Source organism: Leopardus geoffroyi, chromosome B4, assembly GCF_018350155.1.
Source record: "Leopardus geoffroyi isolate Oge1 chromosome B4, O.geoffroyi_Oge1_pat1.0, whole genome shotgun sequence".
In the NCBI taxonomy this organism is placed as follows: domain Eukaryota; kingdom Metazoa; phylum Chordata; class Mammalia; order Carnivora; family Felidae; genus Leopardus; species Leopardus geoffroyi.
Genome location: NC_059341.1, coordinates 6,430,496 through 6,457,308, shown reverse-complemented (window position 1 = coordinate 6,457,308; position 26,813 = coordinate 6,430,496). Strand labels below are relative to the sequence as shown.

Here is a 26,813-nt window from a genome sequence, read left to right as displayed (position 1 = left end):
TGAGAGGGAACGGTGCAACAGGGAGGGACATCTGATAGCAGAGAGAAGCAGAACGTCTGTGAAAATACTATATTCGTCTGGGCCATTTATTAAACAGTTGACCCTTGAACAGCATTGACCTGAACTCCATCTACACACAGATTTTTTTTTTCCCGATAGATACAGGAGAGTGCTGTAAATGTATTTTCTCTTAAGATTTTCTTCCTAACATTTTCTTTTCTCTAGCTTACTCTGTTGTGAGAATACCGTACGTCATGCACACAACGTACAAAATATGTGCTCATCGACTGTTTATGGGATTGGTAAGGGTTCTCCTGGTCAACGTGAGGCTCTTAGTTAAGTTTTGGCGGGGAGTCAGAAGTTACGCGCCCGTTCTCAGCTGTGCAGGACGTTGTCTCCCCTGACCCCCCGCATTGTTCAAGGTACCAACGTGTCATTAGTTCCTGAGGAAAGTTCTGTATCGTCAAGCCGTGTAAGAATGACTGCTTCAACTTGTTGACTGTATTCAGGTAAAGTTGTGTTATATTACAGTTTTGGAATAATTCCTTTCTTTCAAAAGGGGAAAGGGTTTTTGAGCTTAAAAGGGGAAAAGTGTTTATCTGCACACTTCACTAATGTGCGTGCGTTCCCACTGGTAGTGAGATGCTGGGGGTGGGGTTGATATGGATGTCCGACAGGAACGTTAACTTTTAATCTTGTAATTCAGGTGTCAGCGCGTCCTTTGTGGTTCAGGGTTACTGCTTTTCTGTCATCCCCCGTGCTTTCTGGCTTTGTCCTGGCACTGTGGTCGATCTGCATTATTATGTGTTAATATGCATTAACTCTCTATACGGTGTCTTTTGAGGTTTTTTCCCCCCCTGAGCCAGTTTCCCAGCCACCATTAAAAATAAACGCCATATTTTCAACATAAAAACACAAAAATCATCTCCTGCATGTGAGGGGTATTTCCTTGTGTTTTTCCTTATATGCATCTAATCTCTGTACAGCTTGATCGTTGAGTTCTGGAGGCATTGATAAAGGCTGGGAACGGGCTAGTTCTTCCATTGACTTTTTGTCCTACACCGTTGCACTTCGGACACATCCCTGCCCGTGGATCGACCCCTCACCCCTGCCGCCGCCAGATGTGACACTGCTTGCTTCCTCCAGACCTAGCATGTCTTGAGTCCCCACCGGGTATGGATACCTTTGCAGACTGCGGTGACGACAGGAGACGGGGTCCTCGTGGTCTCTGGGTGTTCAAAGCCTGCACCTTCGTTGGTAGAGCAGTGGCTTGGCAGGGGGTTTGTAAGCGGTTCTCTGGTCTCGTGCGCTCCACCGACGGCGCTGACCAGCTTTTGCAGGGGGAGCAGCCCCAGCCCCGCAGGGCTCTGCCCGATCCTCAGGGCTGCACGAGGAATGACGCCTCTGAATTAATTAAAAACCCCCTGAAGGTCTGCAGATAGAAGCAAGTAGTAGATCCCTAGATAGGTTTGGTGCTTCTCACCCAGTTGATGAATTTAGAACTGGTAGGATTTATTTGTAGCTATTATTTCCCCCAGGGACGGGCTGCGGATACGTTTCTTTATCTGCTGCCATTTGCACGGACTGTGAGTTAGGGGGTGACCTCCGTCTCGGCCAGATAAATCCTGGCATCCCGAGTCCAGCCAGCCTCCTCTGTTGCCGTGGAGGGAAAGCGGGCACTGAAATTTCTTGGCTCGAGAAGGCAGGGGAGCTCCGTCTCGCACACAGAAGGTTGCCGTGAGCGGGTTTTAAAACTGCCAGACGCCTGTTACAAACAGGGGCTGTGGCTCATCCTGATGGAGCCGGAGTCGGGTTCTGATCGCGGGCAGAGCTGTTTGGACCTCTACAGGCACACATTCCCCAGATGGGCGGCTGACTACCAGGAACTGATACGCTGTGAGCTCTCAGGCACAGGATGCGGGGACAGGCCGTGTCACCCACAGGGTCTCCTCGACGCCCTGGGGAGTTACCTCCAGAAGCACGAGGCCACGTTTGCTGAAGATGTGCCTGCTGTGTGTTTCAGATGACTGATGGCCCCCATTACTCGGCCGAGCTTCCGTTCTAGCGCCTGGGAAGATCAAAGCAGTGCCGTGTGATTTTTTTCTTTTCCTTTTTCTTTTCCTTTTTTTTTTTTTTTTTTTTTGGCTTAGTGTAAATTCAAGCATGGCCACAAAGGCTTGTTTCCTTCCCTCGGAAAAGCAATTTAGCCCACAGAAAATAATTAAATCCGCAGTATCTTGCAATAATGAGAAATTTGCAACGGGGGAGGGTTAATTGTTTCAATCCGATTTTAGTTACCCAATAAAATGTCTAAGGAGGGCGTCCAGACAGTGTCCGAGTTCGTGCACAACACGGCCGCTTTTTCAGCCTTTCTGTCGCTTCCCCTGCAGGATCATGCAGATCTGAGAAGCCATTTCTTCACGGTCGGGATGAAGCTAGAAACAGTGAATTTGAGCGAGCCCTTCCATATCTGTCCCGCATCAGTGACCAAGGTGAGCCTCCCGCTTTGCTTTCCACCTCAGCCCCCGTGTGGCTGTTCACAGCCGACCGGATGAAATACGCAGTTGCAGGGGCGTGCCGCGGCACCCCTGCGCCCGGCGGAGGGCACCTTCTCGCCAGCCCCGCTGTCACTGGTCGTAGAGAACGAGGCCGGTCACCTGCCTCCCGTTGCAGCAGAGATTCGGGGAGGGCAGACTGTAGACGCTGGTGTCCCCGGGCGGCCGGGAAGAAGGTCCAGACGCCCGCTGGGTCTGCAGCAGCGACCTCTGCCGCGACTCTGATCCACCTTGCGCTGTTGGCCGTGGCCACCTCAGTGTCCCTGTTGGTTCCCGTTATCTTTGACACAGCATGCTCGTGAGTCACGCATCGTCAGCGTTGCAATGGCAGCCTGGTCCTCTCCCGCTGGCAGGCGTTAGAGTGATGTGTTTATAGTTCGAACGCCCGAGAAAAAGGCGGAAAGCCGATTCCCATCTCCAGTGTGTCCCCCCACCCCGTCCGCTTGCGTTTTGTCACTGGCTTTCATCCACGAAGGGAGGAGCCTGCTTCCCCGATTTGCGAATTTAAGACGAAATTGCCTTTTAATGTAAAGTCACTGTCATTACGGCCCGATGGGCTTTTCAGATTGTAATGTCCCTTCCCCGTCAAGGAAGTCACCTGTGGAAGTCACACCTGAGGCACGTGTTTCTACCTTGAGTGTCCTCTTACAGATGGCGGGAGAGACCAAAGCCACATTCTTGCCCAGTGTATGTTTTAGTTAATGGCCTTTTGTGAGGGAACTTAATTAACGGTTCAAAAGTCCATTCCATTTTCATTTCTTTCACTACGGAAGCCTGGATTTGTTAAGACAGGGGTGGGCGTTTCAGAGTCATTCGGCGTGGTCTTTTTTTTAATTCACGATTTGATAAGACGTACGTCACAATATGGAAGACGGTTGTGACCGCGGTGTTTCTTTTCTTCTACGTAGGTTTTCTTTAGAACGTAAATTACTTTTACATCACTGCTGATTTATTTGGAGAACAACTGGCCCGTGAGAAAAAAAAAAATACGGAGTGATGCTTTCCACGGTGGTTTCTAGGGTTGCGATTTATGTTCTCGGTCATAACACCATCCGTTAAAAAGCTTTTTTATTTAAGTTGACCTTTGGGGGTTTTCCTCGTGCATTCTGGTAATTGCACATTTTCCCAAAACTGATAAGTGTTACCTTGCTGCACGCTGGCCAGAATCTCCCTTTGTCCCAGCAGCAGCTGATGTGGTAATGCCAGCCGCCCATTTATCTGCATAAATGTTACCCTGTCGTCATTCTGAGAGGCAACGGTGTCCCCTTCCCCTGGTATTTATACAGTAAACGAAAGAGAGATGCCGGTGTGCTCAGTGTCTCCACAGAGGACTCACATTTTTATGCTTGCAAATAATCGTAATCTGTACCGTTAGAGTGTGACATACTAATTACGGATAGTCTCAGCCCAGATACCGGTGTCTTGTGGGATAGATTTCCAGTGACAGTAGCTTGGTTTCACAATAAAGAAGTCTTATTGGGGGTGGGGGCGGGAAGGATATTTTCTCTGATTTTTTTAAGCTACAGTTTCTTTTTCATTTTGTTTCTTCTTACCCTTTCCACGAAGGATAAAACGCTCAGTGTTTCTGTTCTGCACGAACCCTTTTTGGCCCTGTGGTGTAGAACACACGTGGATTGGACTGTATGCTTTGGCCTCTTAGGACTTAGATGGGCAGGTTCAAGGTCCCCCCGCATGTAGTGAGATTTCAGGATGTTCTAAGGTGGTAGGTATTTATAATTAGACATAATTGTCTTAACATCGGAGAAGGCTTTAGAATATTATGTTGGAGAACATAACTGCTCATGATAATGAAAACCTCATTTTCATTTTCCTCGGGGCTTTCCTTCATGGCACAACTATTAAAGACGTAAATAAATAACATTAAAGCCAACAGATAAAGCAAGTAACTGTGTTTTAAATGCCCAACCTTTAGCAGGACGGTGAGATTACAGATCATGTGTTTGGTGATCCAAAACCATACAGTATAGACAGATGATGACAATGACAGTATCATCTGTGTCTGTGAATTATATTGTATTGTTTAGATAAAGAACCTTGGTTCTGTTTCTTTCAAGGCTGGCTCTGAGCTGCACAGCCTTGGGCCAGCAGGTTCACTGCTCTAGGTTTTAGTTCTGAGACCTACAGGTTTTGGACCAGATCGTTCAGTGTTTCTAAACCATGTGGGACATGAACCCTGATGGAGTTGAGGAAACTGATTCAGCTTTTCTTCTGAAGTATGTGCACACGAATATGTGTTTTAATAGGTTTTGGAGATTCCTCAGTGCCCATGCTTACAGGGTCTAGTGGTGCTAACAAATTCTGCCATCAGAATTCCAGGTTTTTAATATATACATCTGTGTGTGTGTGTGTGTGTGTGTGTGTGTGTGTGTGTGGTGTGTGTGCACGTGCATGTGAGATTAGATCCCACTGGCATTTAATGTAGGCACTATTCTGGACAGTGGGAACGGGGACAAAAGTCCCTGCTTTTACAGAGCTTATATTTTAATGGGTGATGGTAGAGAAGAAGGAAGTAAATCAATAGAAAGTTACATGTCAAATGCTAAGGAGAAAGACACAGCAGAGAAGGGACCAGAGGAGGCTGGAAGGCCAGAGTGTGGGAGGGAAGGTGTGGTTTTGAATCGGGCTACAGAGGGAAGAGCTTGCCGGGAGGGCGAAGTTTGATCCTTTGCTCCATAAAGTCTCCTTTCAGAGGCAGATCTCAGGCAGCAGAATTAGGGCTATTTACCAGAAGTAACCTGAAGAAGAACGAGAGTGAGTGTGTGTTCCTGCTTTGATTTTAATTAGGCTGCCTCCAGAAAAATATTCTGTACATGAGGGAGCCAGGAATCCTAGCTTAGGAAGAGTGTTCCAAGCCAGACGGTGGGGTTCTTAAACGATCTGCTGTGAGGCCGTGGGTCCCTGCCGTGGACGTGGAGAAACCACTGACCTTCCAGGGCCCATCCTGGCTTTTGGGTTTGTCTTCCTTCATGAGTGTTTTTCTTCCAGCACTGACTGTCCCTTGACTTCTCTAAAGTCACTGACGTCGTTTTGTGCTGTCGTATGTACACGACTCACCCGCTTATCTTTCCGTTAAAGCGGCCACAGTGATCGACTCTTGAACCGGATCATTTTGGCGATATCCACTGAGGTGCCAGGTTGTGTCGGAATCCTTTCGATGAAACCTATTTGTTGCATTTGGAAGCTGTGCCAGCGTTTCATACCGGCATCGTGTGATAATCCCGAGGAATTAACCCTTGGCTCTGTGGTTGTTTTCTCTTCCAGGTTTTTAACAACCATTTTTTCCAAGTGACTATTGACGACCTAAGACCAGAACCTAGTAAACTCTCAATGCTGTGCCATGCGGATTCTTTGGGGATTTTACCAGTACAATGGTGCCTTAAAAATGGAGTCAATCTCACACCTCCCAAAGGTCTGTATTCCGTGAAAACGTGCAGGGTTTGGGTGGCTGAGGAAGGTGGCGTCACCGAAGTGTGCCTCCGATGATCTCGAGAAGTTTATGTGGTAAACGATTTAGATTGTGGGAAAACCGTGCACCTCACAGGTGGCTTGACACTGGACTCTGTCACAGCTCCTTCCCGTGGCAAGGTGCGTGACTTCGGGCTTCTGGAGAAGTCCACTCTGTCCGCCGTGGCTCCCCGTCCGCCGTGGTGTGCGGGGGTGCTGGGGTGTGGTGACAGAGGGCACAGCTAAGCCATCGAGGGCACAGCTAAGCGATCGAGGCTGAACGCTTGAAGGTGTTCGAGAAGTGGCGTTAGAAACGCAGCATCGTGCAGAAGAAACATTTCTCTCCGTTTTTATTTCCGTGAAGTTAATTTCCCCCCAAGCTCACTGCCTGGTAGCCAACAGTGTGGTGCGGTAACACATTAAAATAATTAAGTCGGGAGCCGGGTCGCACTAAAACCATGTCAGACTGGAACCCACGAACCACATTCTTGGTAAGTACGTCGCGTGTCGTGGGGTGACGTGTGGTTTGCTGCCCCTTGCAGATCTGACGCTCCTGCAGGGAAGAGAGCAGCCGGATGGAGGGAGAGGGGGTGGGAGGGAAAACAGAGGGGGTGATCGAATAATTGCAGGAAGAGATGAGACGAATAAACTTCCTGCAGGATTTTAACAGATCACAAAAAATGCAGGGGTTCTGTGCTGCCCTTTCCAGATCCCCAGGGCCTGGATTATTTCTAGCATTCCTCACGCTGGGAGGTTAATGAATACTCACAGGTTAAGTTCCAGATGCCTGGGGGTCGTCGTGTCCCAGAGGCAGCCTTTGCCCCTGCTGCACCTGCCTGGCCCGTCTGCGCCGTGCTTCGCTGGCCGCTCAGCGTCCCCCGCCCCTCCATGCTCCCCGTCTCATCCCCGCCGGGCGAGGGTACCCCCACGTCAGCTGCCGGTTCTTCTCCTTAAAGTCGTGCAGCAGCGGAATGTGGTCTCGTTAGAGCACAGTAGGCTGGTGCAGACCACTCCCCGAACCGTTCCGAGTGCCTGGGTCAACGGCGTCCTGGAAATGAGCCTTGCCCTGGCACGAGGCGGAGTCACAGAGCCCGTGTGACCCGTCCGAGGCCACGCGGGTGGTGACTAACGGGGAGAGGCGCCCTCCCCGATTCTGTGCTCCGCGGCGGAGAGGACGCCAGTTCCCGAGGGCCCTCGCAGGGGACCCTGGCCAGATCGTGACTGTCAATCAGATGGGACGCCTGCCGGATTCCACTGGCGCTCTGCCGCGTCAAACCAGTGACACGAGGCTGGATCTCTTTGTAATCCTCTAGCATGATAGGTTTCTTACCACGAACGATCGAGCGGTAGCAGATCAGAGACAGGTCGCAGTCCTTTCCTGCGTGACATTTAGCAACAGGTCGCTTGTTGAATCTCACAGTCAGTCCCACACACGATCTCTACTCCTTCCTGACTTCTGTGATCTGAGCATTTGTGTAGATGGGTCCAGGTCGTTGAAGAAAGACTTCCTCCTGGGTATCTAAAATGCTGCTTGGTTGGAAATTATAAAATTCCTAGGTAGTAATAAGATCTGTTGAAGAATTCAAAGAGAAAAAATTACTCGGGTGTTTCCTCACACGGTGAAAAAAGGGAAAATATCTGGGTATGAATTTTGGCTGCTGGATTCTTCCATTAAGCAGGGTTTTCATGTTTAACTCTATCTCTAGAGTTTTTAAAATATATTTCTTATGGACATATTACACTGTTAGAAATGCATTTTAGCAAAGAGACTGTTGGCATAATTTGGGTATTTATTTGGAAAGTAGGTGTGCCTCTTTGGATAATTGCATGTCACGATGTTTGGAGAAATACAGTTGGAGAATTAGAATTCTGGGGAATAATTGTCCCGGGGCCTGTGATTATAACAAAGTCTTGGCTAATTTATTTGCTGAGCTCTCACCATTTTGGGAGAATATGTTGAGTATATGTTACGCACTAGTAGAACCTATTTTTGTAATTAAAGTGCATTAAAATTGAGAGGGTGGTGGTAGGGTTTTTGGTAGATGTGATTTTATGGTTTGCTTGTGAGCTAATTTGTTATGGGTCTTAAAGGTCAACAGCGAGGCCGGGGATCATGCCGTAGAATTTTTTCAAACACCACTCTTTACTAACCTACGAACGTATGTGCTCTTCTTATAAAAGTTGCTTTTAACTCAAGTTCTGAACTTTGTATGTACAGTACGTCGGATTTATTACTCATGTTGGGAAGTGACTTTAGATGATTTCTTGTGTATATGCTTTCACGAATGTGTTACGTCGTTTAGGTTTCCGTTAGAACGGTAAACACCACTTAAAATTACATGCTGCCTGATCCCTAAACAAAAGATATCCCCGCTCATTCCCCAGTGGGAAGGAGCTGTTGAAACAAAACCTATCTGATGGTATGGGAGATTTGCAGAGAACAGAGACCCATGAATCTGTTTCTTAAGTTAAAAAAAAATTTGTCTCCATGGGGCGCCTGGGTGGCTCGTTCGGTTGAGGATCCAACTTCGGCTCAGGTCATGGTCTCGTATTCATGGGTTCGAGCCCCACATCGGACTCTGTGCTGACAGCTCAGAGCCTGGAGCCTGCTTCGGATTCTGTGTCTCCCTCTCTCTCCGCCCCTCCCCTGTTTGTGCTCTGTCCCTCTCTGTCTCTCAAAAAATAAAATAAAACGTTAAAGAATTCAGAAAAAAAAAATCTGTCTCCAGACTTTAGAGACAAGTAGTGTGTAACCTAGAATGGATAGGAAGGTTTCAGGATGTCTGGGAGAGAAAGTGCTTTCCTGGTAAGCAAAGGACAGATCCTTGGAAGTTTTATTCCATTAGTTTAAAACTAGCAAACAGCCATTCACAATTATAGACGCTATAAAAAGTGATGAAACAAGTAAATAAACCTGTGAGGCAAAAGTGTGTATATAGGTTATCAACCATGACTTACGATTTTTAGACTATTTCATTAACCTCCTTGGCGTGTAACATCAAGGATTAGTCGTAGAAAAAGAGGAGTGAACATCCTACCCAGGGGGGGATCTTAGTAGAAAATATTAAGCTTTTGCATTTATTGTAAATCGGTTGTAAAATGGGTGTGCAGAGGCTAACAGTGAATCACTTCCTTTAGCTCTCTGTCCCCGCTGTTTGGCCATCTTAATAGTAGGCACGTGAACCGTTAAGACGATTTAAGAAGTGAAGGTGTTGTTTTATTATTATCAAGACTCAGAGTAGTGAACCCTAACTGGTGTCCTCTTTTCCTGAAGACAAACCTCAGACACTGACCGATGAACGTACCCCATTCGTTAATCTGTTATGTTTCAGACGTACCACAGGGTACAGAAAATAATAAATGCACATAATCTCCTGGACCCCCTGCCTTGAGGGAACAGATGCTGGCATTTGGTCACATTGGAGTCAGATTTTTAACATTTTTATTTATTTTTGGGACAGAGAGAGACAGAGCATGAACGGGGGAGGGTCAGAGAGAGAGGGAGACACAGAATCCGAAACAGGCTCCAGGCTCTGAGCCGTCAGCCCAGAGCCCGACGCGGGGCTCGAACTCCCGGACCGCGAGATCGTGACCTGAGCTGAAGTCGGACGCTTAACCGACTGAGCCACCCAGGCGCCCCGAGAGTCAGATTTTTAAAAAATGAAATAAAGCATCATAGAATATAATAGAAGACCGAGTCACCGCTGACTGTGTTTCTCACCTAATTATTGCATCGGTGAATGCCGTCAGTGTTTTCAGGATCTGACCATGTGTCATCACGACCACCCTGGTCCAGGCCACCGTCAGACGTCTCCTCCTGGGTTACTGCAGTGGCCTCCGGCATTGCACGCGTTCTTCGATGAGATGCTCAGGCTGCTTGTGCTAAGGTGGAAATCGCACACGTCCCTCCTCTGTTCAGACTGTCCGAGGCCTTGGTACCTCAAGTATCAAGTCAGTGGAAATTCCAGCTCATGGTCCCAGCCTATAGTGCCCACTAGTTCCCTGTCTGGCCTCATCTCCTAAGATGCCCCCCACTCCAGTCTGTCCAGTCCCGCCTTCCTCCTTGCCATTCCCGAGACCTGGCCCTCATCCCCACCCCCGCTTAGGTTGTCTGTCCTTCCATCTGACTGAGGTGCCGCCTGGCTGGGGCGGTCTTTCTTCTCTGGCCTGTTTAGTGTCGATTACAAATATCTACCCTCAATGTTTTTATCTCCTTCCCTGCATGGCTTTGCTGCACACAACTTATTATCATGGGAGATACAATTGCTGTATATTTTCCTTCTTTGCCCTGGTTTTTATGTGTCTCTCCAGCGATGTGAAAGTTCACCGACAGCAGGGATTTTTGTCTCGTTCTCTGCTTATCCTCAGTGGCTAAAGCAGTGCAGCTCTCGGTCCGTATTTGTTAAGCATTGAATGTTGAAGTTCTGCCTATATTCCTCCCCTTCCCTCCCCTGCCTCTCTGCCGGGTCTCCAACCGCCCCACCCGTCTCCCCCCACCCCCCCCCATAACCACCTTCCTCATCCAAAGCACACTCCAGGCTCTGAGCACAGAGCCGGACGCGGGGCTCGAACCTGTGAACCGTGAGGTCATGCCCTGAGCGGAAGTTGGACGCTCAACCGCTTGAGCCCCCTCAGGCGCCCCTGCAGCAGATCTTTTTGATAGGCATGTAAAGAGTATCCCGCTATGCCCACCCTTATGTAACTTTCCTCCTATAACAGTTTGCAGATTTTCCTCTGTGTTGATGCGTATAGATTCCTTACTCACTTTGCCTGTTTTATGAATATACGTTAATTCTTGAAATCCATTTCCCGTTTAAAGACATTCGAGGCATTAACTCTTTTCTGCGTTGGGAATGGTACTCAGAACATCTTTGTACCTGTGCCCAAAATGAGAGATCTCTCCGGGGGTATACCCAGAGAGTGGAGTTGCTGGAGATCCTATTTGGCGTCCTCCTCACCATTCTGTGATACGCTGGTGCGTGAACCAGTGCCATCCTGACACCTGGGAAATGGGTCTCCGGTTTCATTTTGGTGTCCCTAATCTGCTAGTGCCGTGGAGCAGTTCATCATACGCTCGTTCACAATGTGTGTTGCCTTGGCTTTGCTTATTACGTTGCTCTCCTTTTTCTTTTGATCATAGACGTATTTATACGTTTGAGGATGAATTTCTTCTCTCGCCATGCGCGTCACAATATGTAATAGTCTAGCCTGTGGCTCGTTGCTTCGCTTTCTAATGGTATTTTATGTTATATCGGAATACGAAATGATAACGTGGTCAAACCAGCCTTTTCCATTATGATTTGTCTATGGCTTCAGATAAACTTTGTTTTATTGACGTTCTGTGTTTCCTTTGACAATCCTGCGGTTTCATTTTCTGTAGTTAGCTTTTTAGTGTACTCTCGGAGTTAAGTTTTGCACGGCACGAGGGATGAAAAGAGGTTGCTTTTGTTTTCTCACTTAGGTTGAATTGGATTTTCAGATTCAGCCATTGCCTCAGCATCATTCATTGAATGGTGTGCAGTTTCCTCGCTGATGGGTGATGCCCCCACTAACACGCATCCGGTCCCTTCGAGGGCTGAGAACTTTATCTGTTCTTAGTTCTTGTGCTTCATTGCTGGTTGTCCGTCTCTGCATAAATACCTCACTTTTAAAAACCCGATTTTACTCTATGTCTCGATATCCATCCGGTGACTCCCTCGACCTTTTCTTCCTTTTCAAAATTGTCTTAGTTGTTTTTTGCAGGTTATCGTATGTGAATTTTAGAACCAGTTTGTAAGACACTGTGAAAAAAACCCATTGGATTTTGACTGACAGCGCATTGGACTTAATTAATTTAGAAAAATGGACGTTTTATTGTGTTATCTTTTTACAACTTTCTTTGCTAGTAATTTTCCTAGATACTTCCTGTTCGCTTGCTGTTGTGAATGGGTGTTTTTTTTTATTCATTTGATCTTTTTTTATCGGCTGTGGCCAGTCTAATGGAATATACCCCTGGTTTTTGTTTGTTTTTTATCCAGTCGCTCTCCTAGGCAGTGTGGCTCCGGAACAGTTAGTGTAAGATAACGGGTAAGCCGATTGTTGAAGGTCTGGTAACACTAGCTTGTAAAACCATCTGGAGCTGGTGCTGTTTTAGTTTGTGTTCTGTTGCGTATGAACTTATTTCCGTGAAAGGTTGTGAAGTTTAGCCATGGTTACCACTTCTGTTGGAGACAGTTTCGGTAATGTCTATATATTTGCAGACGAATATTATATATTCACATCATACATATTTAGATATTCGTATAATTATATAGTATCTGTTTTAGCCGTGCCTTCCCATTTACTGTCAGAGTGTTCCCTTTGGCCAACCTTATTAATTGAACTGTTCAACCGTTACATATTCTCTATTTTTGTTTGTTCTATGATTTTCTAGAAAGTGCATCAAAATATCGTGAGACTGGACATCTGTCCGCGTGTGTGTGTGTGTGTGTGTGTGAAGCATTCAGGTTCAGGACTGCTAGAGCTTGCTGGTGTTGGTTCTCTGTATCCCTAGTCATTCATTTTGCTTTACAACCTCTTCTGTTTCTTTCTGTGGGTTGTGATTTCTCATGGGGAACTGAGTTTCAGTGGTGCTTGTTATTTCTGTGCGAGTTCCCTCATCCTTAGAGTGAAGTAATTCCTTCCATCTGGTTTTGCATTAGAGTCTGCCCAGTGTTCTAAGAATTTTGCAAGTCCTAGAGTATTTATTTGTTACCGTCTTTATCTCCTCCAGTTTTTAAAATCGGTGTTACTCACTTCCGCATCCCCCGCACCTGAAACAGTGCCTGGTAGGTGCCTGTGTCCCTGGTTATTGGAGGGAGGAACGAACGGACGAATGTCACGTGCATTTGTCAGCCTGTACGATCCAGATTGTAAATGTGCCCAGCCTCCCCACGGATGCCCCTGGCTGGGAGGAGCTCGGGACTCCTCTCTCTCCCCCTTTGAGCGGAGCCCTGGGCAGGGAGCGGCCGTGTCTGCTCCTTGTCCCTTTCGGTGAGCTGACGTTGTCTGGTCCCGTTTTCGCAGACTGGGCAGCTGACCGGGGCCGGGCGTTTTATGATGGTCTCTGCTCCTGCTGCTCTCCTCTCTCAAGCCCGTGGTCATCTTCTGCCCCGCGTGAGCTCCAGACGTTCCCGGACTGGTCGGCTCTGCCTTTGTGGGCCTCTTGGTGTTTTGGCATCTGGAGATTCTCTTCTCTTTCGGGTTTGGCTGTGTCATTCTTTTTATTACTACCGTAGTTCATCCGGCACCTGAGAGGGTCCCTCTTGTTACTGGATTTGGAAGTTTATTCTCGTTTCTAGCTCTCTGATTGATTCTTGAGCAAAAACTTGGCTTTTGATTGAAAAGAGCTGGGGGAGTAAAACTCTTTGGGTGATTTTTTATATCTGAAAATATTTCCGATTGTTGGGAACTTACACCTCTCTGGCTTACTTACTCCTCACTTTGTGGTTGAGGATTCTTACCATGGCTTTGCCATTGACAGCCGATATTTATGTGACGTTGGACTCTCTCCCGGGGACACGTCCACATCTCCTAACATGGCAGGCTTCAAGGGAGGGCACGTGCCCTTTAGCGAACAGCACAGGGGACAAGAAGTACTTGGCGTAGTTACTGGTGTGCCAGAAGTCAGCCTTCTTGCCTGGGAGCCTGTACGAAGACTCCTCCAGGAACTGAATGGAGAGACTATTGAGAAATCTTGCCCAGGAAGAGACGGACTGGTTCTGGGGGCTGCGTGTGCCCCCTGAGGAGTGTGGCCTTGCTTCCTCACCCGTTCATCCTGCTTCCCTGACAAGATGGCGGCGAGGGTCACCTGAGGGGAGGCCATCACGCGCTTAGCCTTAGCGAGTCCCAGGAACTCCGTAGAAGCCTGGAGGGAGACCACCTTTCAGGAAGACCGGTGCCGTGAGCGAGAGTCCAGTAAAGCTGTCCCAACGGTCCATGAGATTTTCTGAGGAAGGATGAGGAACCCGTTCTTACGACATGGCTTCTTTTGTGTCCTCTTGCGTTCTTACATCTCAGGTCTGGTACGTGCCGATCTTTGGCGATGGTCACGTCGTTTTCCCTTTCAAAGAGACGTTGAACTGAAAGCTAAATGAGTCCTCTGTTCACGCCAGATGTCGAGCACCTCAGTGCTGTAAAGGTGCTCCGCGGTGGAGATGTCCTTATGGGGCTGTGTATTCTTCAGTCAGTGGGGGGGATGTCCAGAACTTTCTTTCCTGCTTCTCCATGTCGGCCTCCATCCTGGAGTCACAGTTCCCGCACGGTGTGTGTGTCCCTCAGGACCTGCTGGAGCAGGTGACACAGAACCGGTCCCTGTCTCATTCACGTTTTAACAGCGACGAACCTGAGTCCAGCAACCTGGAGACTGAGGGAAAAATCATTGAATGAAATGCGTTTCCCTGTTGGGGAAAGTGTTACTAACTTATTAGAACTTCAAGTTATTGGGTTAAAGACTATGTTTTAATTATAGTTTTAATACGCATCCATTCTTTAAAATTTTGAAAACAAAAGGAGAGAAGCTTCCTATCCTGAAGAAACAACGTTTGGTATCTATTCTCTCAGATTTCTGTTTCCTAGAATATGTAACTTTGTATATCGGTTTAATTATTTTACACACACGAATTTGCCACCTACATGCCAAAATGTCTTCTACTTTAAATGACTGGCAAGTTCCATGGTTTGCAGGTAAATAATTGACTTAGGGACACCTGGGTGGCTCAGTTGGTTAAGCATCTGATTCTGATTTCAGTTGGGTTATGATTTTGGGACCCCGCATCAATCCATGCTTGGGATTCTCTCTCTCCCTCTCTGTTTGTCCTTCCCCGCCCACCCTCAAAATAAATAGATAAACTTGATTGAAACACACCCCTGTTGTTTGCCTGTATTGTTCTCGTCTGCTTTTATGCATAAAATGTTTGCACAGCATCCTGTTACTTCTGTAGGATACTTCATTATGGAGTTCCTGCTCTGTTCACACCCCAGCTCACTCTGCCCACCCCACAGTCCCCCTTGTTCTTTCTAGAACATTCTGGACCTGCTTCTGGCCTTTCGCAGTTGTTGGCCCCTTCCACTGGCACCCCCTTCCCCTAGGTGGCCGCAGGACTTGCTTCCTCAGTTCCTAGGGTTTTCAGCGTTTTGTCAAGACTTCAGCCCTCCCTTTGCCTATAGCACTGATTGTCTGATTTTTTCCTATTTGTGTATCATGTGTCTCCTCCCCCTGCAGCGTAAGCTTGCCTGCGTAAAGGTTTTTGTCTTTGGTCCTTTCTGTATGCTTAGAACTAGAACCATGCCTGGCATGTAGCATGCGCCTAATAAATGCTTTCAGTGATATCGTATGTGAGTGAACAAATGGGTAGAGTGGAGACGAGACCCCTTCTTAAAGATTTCTACACATTGCCAAATTGGCATCTGTGGTGGATTTTTGAGATTATATGCCAACCAGAAATGCATAAAAGCACCTGTTTCCCAACAGTCTTTGCAGTGGTGGGTTTTTATTCTTGTTTTTCATTTTGGCAGTCAGGTAGACGGCGGAGGTGAAACTCTTTTGCTGATATTATTTTTGAAGGTTGTACAAGTTTGCTTGTTTGTATGTTTTCCATATTCACCCAGCGTAGAAGGGCAGCTCTTACTCTGTGTCTATTTTATTACAGAAGTGTGTCTTTTTTTTACATCCTTCCCTGCCCTCCATCCTCCCATGATGGTCTCTGGGATGTCGTGGTTCACTTCCTGGTGCAAAAGGCATGAGAACACCGTGGTTATCGGGGTGGGAGGGTGTCATGATTCACTTCCTGCTGCAGAGGCAAATAGACCACCATGGTTTTCTGAGGTTGTCCTGATTCACTTCCTGGTGCTGAGGAGAGTCCCAACTTCCTACAGGAACTGGCTAAAATCAGGATTCTGTTAGCAGTTGAAAAGCTGGACGTTGGCTCTTGGGAGGCAGTCATGGCATATTCCACATGCTGAATTAGCTCTTGATTGATTGACTAGTGCCTTGATTGACTATCCTTTAAAATAGGGCAAAGGTCTGCACTTTCAAATAAATTTTTTTAATGTTTTTTATTTTTGACAGAGAGAGAGAGAGATAGAACATGAGCGGAGGAGGGGCGGAGATAGAGGGAGACACAGAATCCAAAGCAGGCTCCGGGCTCTGAGCTGTCAGCACCAAGAGCCCCTCAAGTAATTTTTATTAAAATAATATGTGATCATTATTGAACACTTGGAAAATACAAAGAGATGGAAGAAAAACACATCCACGAGTCCCACCATCCAGATAACTATGTGAATTGTTACTACTACGACATTTTCCTTGCATTTCCTCTGGACTTTTTCTTTGCATACTTTCATAAAAATCTGTTAATTCTGTATATGCTTGTGCCAGGAAGTCTTTCCATCTAGACCTATAGCAATAATGTTCTCATAATTTTTTTTTTCACAAACTGTGCAGTTTCGTGCCTGTGTGATTTTCCATGGACCTTAGATAAGTCATATATCATTTCCTATTTTGGGATGTAAGGTTGTCCCACCGATAATAATGCCATTGTACCTTAATGTGTAACACTTTTTTCAGTTTTTAGGACTGTTGTGAAATTGTTGTGTCAAAGTTCATGAACATTTTACTGCCAAATTGTTTTCCCAAAGAATTACCCACTTGCAGTCCCAATAGTAATGTTTGCACGTGGGGCTGTTTTGTGCCAATTAATTTGTATCATAAGGAAATGGGTCATCGACCTGGTCTCTTTTGGACCTGTAGCAGTTGGAACTTCGTTCAGAATAAACACTAATAAAAGCTTTAAATAACTCCAGTGGCCATGGTTCAACAGTCCCCTGTGGCAGCTTGTTGAGGATTTTAACAGCCCAAGGGGTTTTGATTTCCTTTTATTTTCTTTTCCCCTCTGCTATTTTCCTCCCTCCTGGGTTTAAAACATGTTTTCCTAGCTACAGTTAAGCCTTAGTACTTCTTGTTCTGTCTTTGTTGATTAATGAGTATAATTGACCCCTGTTGTCTCTATTATACAAGCCACAGCAATTTGTTTTTATGTAGCAGATATTTTCTGAGCTGTCACAAAACTGCCTTACAAAGAGAGAGCTCATTATCTGCCTGAAGGAAAGGAATTTTAAGTGATGAAGTGAATAAAGGTCCCTATGAGAAGGAGGAGGAGAAGTCTAGGCTATTCAGATGTTCAAGGAACAGTGGGGGCAAAATAATCCATTGTTGCTTAGGTACCGGGCCAGACTTGGTTAGATCTTGAAATTGCTAGATTAAAAATGGCTCCCCATAGAGACAGTCTTGAAGACTGATACAGAAGCATGGAATGTAGGTCTGAGAAACCATAGAGCATGACATTGGATGGAGTGGGTTGCAGCCTATGGGAAGTTCACGGTTACGAACACGGTTATAGAAATCCCAGCTAAATGCCTCTGGAGGGGGAGTAGAGGTGGCTTGTAAGTTGGAAGGTTTTATTTGAACAGATATCGACCATAAAGAATATCCAGATTTCCATGTTCTATCAGAAGATGGCTTGTTTTTCATTTATGTAGTTCCCCCCCGCCCCACCATTTCTTCTTTGCCTCCACGATCTTGATGAGATTTTCCTCAGCTCACCAAACGCACTAAGGAATCAGCAGAGGTCGAGGGGAAGAGACATTGCGACACAGTGTGATCTTGGCTTTAGCGAAGTCAGTCTGCCACAACCCTGAGAAATGGGGTCCTTGTGCCTCGGGAGCCATCTTGTCTTCAGCTAGTCTATGGCGAGCTCCTCTGGGGAGTATCCTGTCACATAACGTCTCTTCATCAACCCTGCCACACTTTTCTCGGAGGAGAAGAGGAAGGAAGTCACCACACACGAGGACGGGCACAATTCCTAAGCAGCAGCAGTTACTTAATCCCTAACGATGGCTCTGAATTATGGAACGTGACAGCTGGAGGGGCCTTGAAGGTCTCCTCTTTATTTTGTGAATACGGAAAGTCAGACACGGAAGATTTTTTGCTTCTTCCTGGTTTCATCCAGTTCCTAGTAGACCCGGCTCTAAAAACCCAAATGCCCTCCTTTCATACGGTTGGGCAGCTTCTCGGCAGTTTGAGCTGTCTTTTGGCAAACTCTTCTGTTCTTACACGTTTAAGGCGAGGATTTGATCCAGAATAGCTCCAGACGAACTATTCTCAAAGTGCAGGGTTCTGTTCATTGTAAAGAAACTTGCAGTACCTTATTTAAAGCATATTTTGTTTTATTCTGTTTTGTGGGTAAGCGTTCAGAAAAAAAAAAAAAAAGGTGGTTTGGTTCCTTCCAGAAACCTCTGATGCAAGAGCTGTCTGGCTCTGGAGAGAGGTGTTGGGGACAAGGGCAGGTAGAAAACTTTCAGAATCTCTTTGAAACTAACTACCGGGAGTAACCGCATCTCAGAGCTGTAAGACGTTTTGCCCCCTTGTTGGAAAGAAATGAGGCGTTGTCAGCCTTTGTAGAATGACAGGGAGGTCGTAGGAAGAAAAGGGGTGCTTCGGCCGTGGATGGTCAGCAGGGTAGGGGGGTTCGAGGATCAGCCCCTGGGCCAGAGGAGTACCAAGTCCTTCTTTGCTAGCCCCATCCCGTCTTCTAATGAAAACTGTGTAAATTGAGCTTCCTCAATGAAAAGAATACTATCTTGTACTCCGAGGTACAGACGGAGGTAGGAGGCAACAGTACCTTGACTTTCTTCAATGAAGATCTTCTGTACTCTCCTTGTAGCCGTGGGGTTTAGTAACTACGGGTCCCCGTGTGATGTGAATTCGCAGGTGTGGAATTTACGATGATATGGGGAAGAGAAAATGAGGACTTGGCAGGACTTGGCAGGTCTTGGCTCGAAAACATAGTTAAGAAATCCCTCGTGGGTTTATTTTCCACGCACTTCAAACCCATCAAGGGGGAACACCCAAGTGAGGGTTAGGGTGACGTTGTCCGCCGTCCTGACGAATCCTGATTGGTAGAACGCTGTTCGTCCTCATCGCCGTCCTTGGTTCACAAGAAGCACAAATAACACCCGTATGAAGAGCCGTCCCCCTATCTGGGTTAGAGCGCACACCCAATGCTGTGCTTATGTTCTGATTTAGGACTGTTTCCTCTTCCCACGACCTTCCCAAGACCTTCTCCCATGGCTTGTCATGGTGGGCATGATGGATGTACTTGAATTGCGTCCCCTCCTGCCAAATGAAATGAAGAAAGAGAAGAACCCACTTTGGCAACATCGCTATTCCATTACGCTTATTAGCACGAGTGAAGGGCTGTTTCTCCAAACACCCCCCGCCCCCACCGTGTCTCACAGGTGCCCCCCCAAGCCCACCTTTCCCGATGCTCATTTCCTTCCTCTCCCTGGGTGCTGTCCGAGGACGGGCTGCCCGCCCACCCCCCCCGGCCTCTGGAGGCTTTCTTTCTCACGAACACCTCAACTCCTCGTTTGCCGTTTGTTTTACTTCCTGTTACTCTTTAAAAACCCTCCCCCGAGGTAGTGTTTTCCAATAAAGTCTCACGGTTTTCCACGAAGATACCGAGAAGTTCACAGGAACTCTCAAGCTTCACGTGGAGGGAGGTATCACTGTGTATTTCTGCAAAACGCACTGTGCGAATGGGTTGTGTGTAACATCCTGTCTCGATGCTGCTGCCCCAGAGCACGTCCGTCCACCGGCGGGTGGCGATGTGGGTCAGCGCCACCCTTCACGCGGTTTCAGACCCCACATCGCGGTCACGATGGAACACCCGCCCTGTATTTCGTACTTTGTGTTTTTCCACGCGTTCCCTGTGAAATCTGACGTGCCGTGAGGCACAAGAAGGGACTTCACCCTCCGGGGTCCTGTATTTGCACCGCTTACTGATTTAACTAGTGACACCCTCTGAAGCTATTTATTTGGTTAACGCTGTTCTGTCTGTGTTTTCGTCCCGTGCAGGTTACTCTGGCCAGGACTTCGACTGGGCAGATTATCACAAGCAGCATGGGACCGAGGAAGCGCCTCCCTTCGGCTTCAGGAATGTAAGGAGCTTGGTGCTTGCTACTGCTTTGTTCCTAGATGTTGTTCACCGTGAACTTTGTAAGTTGCTTCCCGTTTGTGAGCAAGACGAGTGTGCTGCCGTGGACCACAGGATCCTTACTAAGCTTTCATAGTTTTTGCAAAGGCCTCCTTCAGGTTGTGTGTTCGGGTGACTCTGGGGTGTTGGAGCACAGCCGCTGCTACGTGTATGGTGGCCCGGTATAAGTTCATGGCTCACTTATGGAAGGGTCCGGTGTGTTCTAGATTAGCACGGGCTTCTTACTACGGTGAGCCTGGGCCTCAGGAGAGCCTCTGGCTTCATCCCCTGAGTCTAGTGAGCTGATCAAATAGCAGTGTGTGTGTGTGTGTGTGTGTGTGTGTGTGTGTTCACACGGGTGTACTTGTTATAGGAGTTGGTTGTATCAGGCGGCTTATCGAGTATTCATTTAGACTGGATCAACCCTGGGAACTGTGAAAAGGCATGTGGGTTATTACGTCTGTATTCAGAATGAGGCACCGATGTATACAGCCTCGTGTGTTGAACAGGCATTTAGCTATGAAAGTTAATTCTTTATACTAAAGAAAAAAAAAGACTCAGTCCTCCAGTTGGGGACGGCAGGCATCACAGTGCAGAGTGCTCCCAAATCAGAGACCTTTTCTGGACGCGTCCTCCTCCGGCCGCTGATTCCTTGCTACCCCACCGATAGCTCGTACTACGGGGATCATGGCACATGACAGCTGAGAGGCGGAAGGGGCTGGCTCAATCGAGAAGCTCACTACCGAGCGTAAGTCCAAGGTGGATTTTGAAGAATTAAGTAGGTCGGTCACTGGGTCAGCTTGACCCCATAAATGCAGAAACTAAATGCAGAAACACATCCGTGGCAGAGTCGGAAATCGGGGCTCCTGACACCAACAAAGGGACTTTCTGCCGGCTGATGCTGCCTTTGCACAAAGCTGGTTCTTCTGTGGCGCACGGAAAGAAAGATCTGCGTGGTGAGGTGCGGTGGTATGTGCGGTGGGGCCCCTCCCCCATGCGTGTAGGCGCTCGGAGGTGCCACCGAGAGGGTAGCCGCTGGTTAGCTCCCGGGGCTTATCAAGTCCAGTGCAGTCTTACTAACCCTTTTACAGTGATAGTGCTTGTCGCAGAGCCCTGGCCTCGTTGCCTTGCAGTTAGGATCCTGGAGACACTTAGCACGTCCCCAGACCCCTTCGAAGTTGTGCTTTCTACCCGACCAAAGACATATTCGTTCCCTACCTCTTCACCCTTGGGAGGAAGATCCTGACGTGTCCCCTGGTTTCGTGCGTAAGGAGGCGTTTCCTCTGCAAAATACGGTTCCACTGTCCTCTGCTCCCGTTCAGCCAGCAGCTGGCCAAATGGGGTTTAGCAGAGGAAGTAGCCACATCCCCAGGTGGCCTCTGAGCTCCCAGGCTTTAGCTACCAGGATGAAATCTGTTTTAATGACTGTGCTGGCGTATTCATTAGGAATGCACTTGTTACAAATATGCCCGCTTTGTTCCCGGCTCCGCGTTTATGAAATCGACAGGATTGTCATCTGCCTGTTGGCATAGGTGTTGCATTCCTGGTGCTCTGCTGAATTTTGTTAGCTTGCCTCGAGTGCTCTTTAAGGGGCTGCTTATCATGAATTCATTTTTTAATCACGCATCTTGTGTGCATTAGAGGAGAGGGGGTGTGGAAGCGGCTGCATGGGAGACATTTCCCCGGGGATGTTTAACAATCAGAGCCGGTTCTGAGATGGATTGACACAGCGAAATGCTTAGTAAAATAAACTCACGGGTAACAGGTTTGCCATTGATCTTTATAAATTACCCTCAAGCAGCGAGTTGAAACGAAAATAGGTTATGCGGTTGTAGCTTTCCCTTATTAAGGAGGATCAAATGCGTTTTAACTTACTTAGAGGCTTTTCAGGCAGCCTATCGAGTCATATTATCAAGAAGCTCAATACATAATACGCACGGATAGGCAGGATGACTTGTAGGAAAACAGCCTGCCTAGAATTTTCCTTGGTTCCTATTTCCAAAGAGACATAAAGGAGAAGAACAAATCGCTTTCTTATCGCATATGCTGGGTCATTTTGTTCCGGTTACATAAAGATATAATTGACTTGCAACCTAACGTATATAAATAGATACGTGAATGCAAATTAGCTTGGCTTCCTCCCACGGGTCAAGTAAGGATGTAATCTCTTGGTACTTACAGGAGCCCGTTTACTTCAGTTTATGTATTTCAAAATAGCTACATGCAGTATTGTAATATCTGATTAAAATTTATAGCAGCGGATGCTTTGGGAAAATCTTACGCCTATTTTAAAATAGTGCGAGAAGGGAGTTTTGCTTGGAGTGTTGGCTGAGCTCCTGCTGAATTGACCCTCCGGCAGGAAGCAACTGTCGGCTCCTGTGCAACTAGCCGAGGGATGTGGAGAGTGAACAAAACGGGCAGATCTGGAGGGGAGCAGGTGCTTGGAAGGAAGGAACACTCTCGGGGTGACCGTGTGATTCTTTTCAGACTTCTGTCCTGAGGTCAGCCGCAGTGGACGACGTAGGAGACGACAAAAGCAGTGATATAAAACTCACGGTCTTTCTGGCCTGATGAAGCAGATAACAGAATGTGAGCAACCACACCTGTTGGAAAGCGAGAGGAGTCTCAGATAGGGAAGAGTCAGGAGAGGGAACCGCACATTCTGTGTATATACTCTGCCTAAATCTTTGGCCGATCCGCAGAGCGTGTCTTCTCCAGGCAAACTCCAGGCAGCCTAGCTAAAGACAAAAGACTGAGCTGGGATCTGAGCTCCTTCTCAAGAGACAGAGCATGTAGTTTGAGTCCAAACAAGTTAACTGCTTGCTAACGCAGAAAACCAGCACTCTCGGGAAGAACATAACACAATCCAGAGTCTCTGTGACACGACATTGAAAACGTCCAGACTTCAGAATTGGTCAGCACACGAAGCGGCAGAAAAATCGGACTCATTTTCTGTAGAAAGGCTAATCGGTAGAGGCCAAACCCAGCATGATCCAGATGTTGGAATTAGCAGATGTGTGTTTGAAAACTCCCGTTAAAACTCAGCTCAGAGTCGTAAAGTAGTGGTTCCCAAAGTGCAGTCCTGAGGCCAGCCTCCAGCACCACCTGGGAACCTGTTGGAAATACAAAATCTGTAGCCTCACCGCAGATCACATGAATCGTGAACTTTGGGCTAAGGCCCAGCAGTCTTTCTTTGTTTTTAAAGGTTCTCCAGATGATTCAGATGCTCGCTAAAGTTTGAGAAGGAAAATATGAATGAGAAGCTAGGAAGTTGGGGTTCTGTGTCTCCCCCCCCCCCGTCCTTCCCCAGCTCACACTCTCTCTCTCAAAAATAAAGAAACATTAAAAAAATATATATAAAAAAACCTTGGCCAGTATTTGTGCAGACTCTTAACAAGAAAGGTCTTTGCTACTTGACATTCTACACGTGGCTCAGAATTTTCCTCAATGTTGGGAATGAGAGCAGGAGAGCTCCTCTGTGTTGAAGAAACAAGGGCCAGAATGTACCAAAGCAGCTGAAATTAAAAATGAAAAAGTTCTGGAATCTCTGTGGGCCCCAAGCAACATAAATACAAAGACACCCAACATAGTCGAACTGCTGACAACCAAACGTGTAAAGAGAAAAATCTTGAAAGCATCCAGAGAAAAAAATGATACGTTTCAAATAGAGGAACAACAACGTAAATAGCGAACTTCTCATCAGAGACAAGGGGTGCCAGAAGACAGTGAACCAATGTTTGTGGAGTATTAAAAGAAAAAACCCACAATTCTACATGCACCAAAGGTAACATTTCCTGAATGAAGGTAACAGACAGTTCGGGGCGCCTGGTGGCTTAGTCAGTTAAGTGTCTGACTCTTGGTTTCAGCTCAGGTCATGATCTTGTGGTTCGTGAGATCAAGCCCCGCATCGGACTCTGCACTGACAGTGCAGAGCCTGCTTGGGATTCTCCCTCGCCCCCTCTCTCTCTGCCCCTCCCCTGCTCACACTACCCTCCCCCCCCCAATAAATAAATAAACGTTTTAAAAAAAACCCCAACACTTCACCAGGGAAGATACACAAATGACGAAGAAACATGTGAAAAAATGCTCAACATCATTCGTCGTAGGGAAGATGTAAGTTCAAGCCATGATCAGCTGGCACTGGACACCTATTGGGTTAAAATTTGCAAAAGTGTCGATACCAAGTGCTGGTGAAGCTGTTTAGCAGCGGGAACGCCACACACTGCTGATGGGAACGCAACATTTGGCGGTTAGTTTGGTGGTTTCTTAGAAAGTTAAACGTACGTTTCCCATGTGGTCCAGCAATTCCATTTCTAGAGAAATGAAACTATGTCATAGGCTACGTTGTATTCCCCAACATTCCTATGATGAAGTCCTAACCCGTAGGACCTTAGAACGTGAGAAGTATGTGGAGTTAGAATGTTTTTTAATGTTTGTTTATTTTTGAGAGAGAGAGACAGAGACACAGTATGAGCACGGGGAGGGGCAGAGAGAGAGAGAGACCCAGAAGAAGCAGGCTTCAGGCTCCAAGCTGTCAGCACAGAGCCCGATGCGGGGCTCAAACCCACGAACCGCAAGATTCGAAGTTGGACGCTTAACTGACTGAGCCACCCAGGCGCCCCTGGAGTTAGAGTTTCTGAAGACACAATTAAGGAAGCATGAAACCCTACGGGGAGACCTTAATCCAAAATGAGTGGTGTCCATACAAGAAGTGGAAATTAGGATGCAGACAGCATGCGGGGAGGGAGGAACGTTCGGAGATACAGGGAGAAGGTGGCTGTCTACAAGCCAGAGAGAGTCCTCAGAAGAAAGCGGCCCTACTGACACGTTGATCTCTGACTTGCAGGCTCTGGAACTGAGAGGTGAATTTCTGTGGGTAAAGCCACCTGGTCTGTGGTATTGCGTTCGGGCATCGCAAGCAGACGAATACACCCTGTTCACACAGAAACTTGCGCTTGACTGTTTACAGCGGCTTTATTCACGACCGCCAGCAATTGGACACAGCTCGGATGTCCTTCAGGTGGTTAAGGGATGGACTGCGGCACATCTACAGAAACTACTCAGCAGCACAACAGAATGCACTTTCCGTTCGTGCGGTAGCGTGGATGAATGTCAGATGCGTTTTGCTTAAGTGGAAGAAGCCGGACTGCACCGTGTGTGGTTCCGTTTCTGTGATATTATGGAAAAGGCACAACTCTGGGAACAGAAGACGGGCCCGTGGTGCAGGAATTGGGAATCTGGGAGGGATTGATCACCGAAGGGCCAGTGCAAAAGCATTTCGGAGGTGAAGGGACTCCTCTGTGTGTTGATTGACGTCACGACCCTACGACTGGACGGGAGCCTCAGGAACAGGGCACCGAAAAGAACGAATTTTCCTATGTGTAAATTTTTATTTTTATTTTTATTTTTTTATGTTTGTTGATTTATTTATTTGGAGAGAGAGAGGGGGAGGGAGAGAGAGAGACTCCCAAACTCAGAGCCCGATGCGGGGCTCGATCCCACCACTGTGAGATCACGACCTGAGCTGAAACTAAGAATCGGACACTCGACCGATTGAGCCACCCACGCGCCCCTCCTGTGTGCAAACTTTTAAAAAGAAGTGAATTTGGAACGTAAATAAAAGTAAGCCCAAGGCATACATGTAACACGGAGACCATTTCAGATAAAACCGCGGGGATTCGTCACCGGTAGACCACTATAAACAACGCTAGTGGGTGTTCTTCAGGCCACATGGAGACTCAGGCTGTCTCCTCACACCCTCGAATATGCCCAGGCGTGATGTGAGTGAGAAGCATAGGGAAGGAAAAGAAGTGATTTGCATGTCCGTGGTCGCGTGGAAATAAGGGCATGCGTGGGCCTAGAAAGAGCCCATATCCACCTTCTCGCTGAACAGATATTATTAGGCGCCTGCTGTTTGCCCGCGGAGTTCTAGCTCTGGGATGAAAACAAACTGGGCCTGGCTCTTTTCTCGTGAATGGCAGGAGAAACGTTTGTCTTATGGAGGAGATCCGCGTGCATTGCGTGCGTGCGCGTGCGTGCGTGCGTGCGTCCCCGGCGGGCCCCTCTGTTGCTGCGCGATCCCCTGCTGTGGTGCCCTCTGGCTCAGTGTCCGCTCTTTTCTCTTTCAGACGTCATTCAGTAGGGGTTTCACAAAGAACATGAAACTGGAAGCCGTCAACCCCAGGAACCCGGGAGAGCTCTGCGTGGCCTCTGTGGTCAGCGTGAAGGGGCGGCTGATGTGGCTTCATCTGGAAGGTACGCACCGTTGGCGGTCGTTCTGGAGAACTTAGGGCGCGTCTGGAAGTGGCGGGGTGCATGTAGTACTTCTCAGAAACAACGCCTTTTGCCTTCCTTTTACTTAAACAGATCTTAAATTATTCAGTGTTCTTAAATGAGTCAAACTCATCCAACACAAATTTGTTCAGAGTCTCTCGTCTTGACTCATGATTTCATGAAAGGAGACACTGGTGTGATAATTATGTTTGGAACACAGTGGTCTTTTTGCATCTGTGATTATAAAAGCTAGTGTCACAATTCAATTAATATGAGCCACTAAAACTGGTATTTGAGGCCTTGGTTATTATGAGGATAAAATTATATATTTGCAATTTACTGTGAATAACACTCTGTACGTTGGTTTCTTCCATGGATCTTTAGTTGTACCTCAAAATAGTAACTAGAGATGACTTTCTCCCTAAATATGTAATACACAAGATTTAGCCTTACGTGTTTAATGATGTTT

General features: G+C 47.3%; 1 protein-coding gene across 10 annotated transcripts in view; it reads left to right on the top strand.

The window, feature by feature from the left end:
- The window catches only part of SFMBT2 (Scm like with four mbt domains 2), a 222,318-nt gene that overhangs the window by 138,293 nt on the left and 57,212 nt on the right, over nt 1-26,813 (top strand). For all 10 annotated transcript variants that reach the window (XM_045465807.1, XM_045465810.1, XM_045465812.1 and 7 more), the window contains 4 exons: nt 2,391-2,492; nt 5,838-5,985; nt 19,954-20,036; nt 26,200-26,326. In XM_045465807.1, coding sequence (XP_045321763.1) covers nt 2,391-2,492; nt 5,838-5,985; nt 19,954-20,036; nt 26,200-26,326 — 460 coding nt within the window. The remainder of the gene's footprint in view (nt 1-2,390; nt 2,493-5,837; nt 5,986-19,953; nt 20,037-26,199; nt 26,327-26,813) is intronic.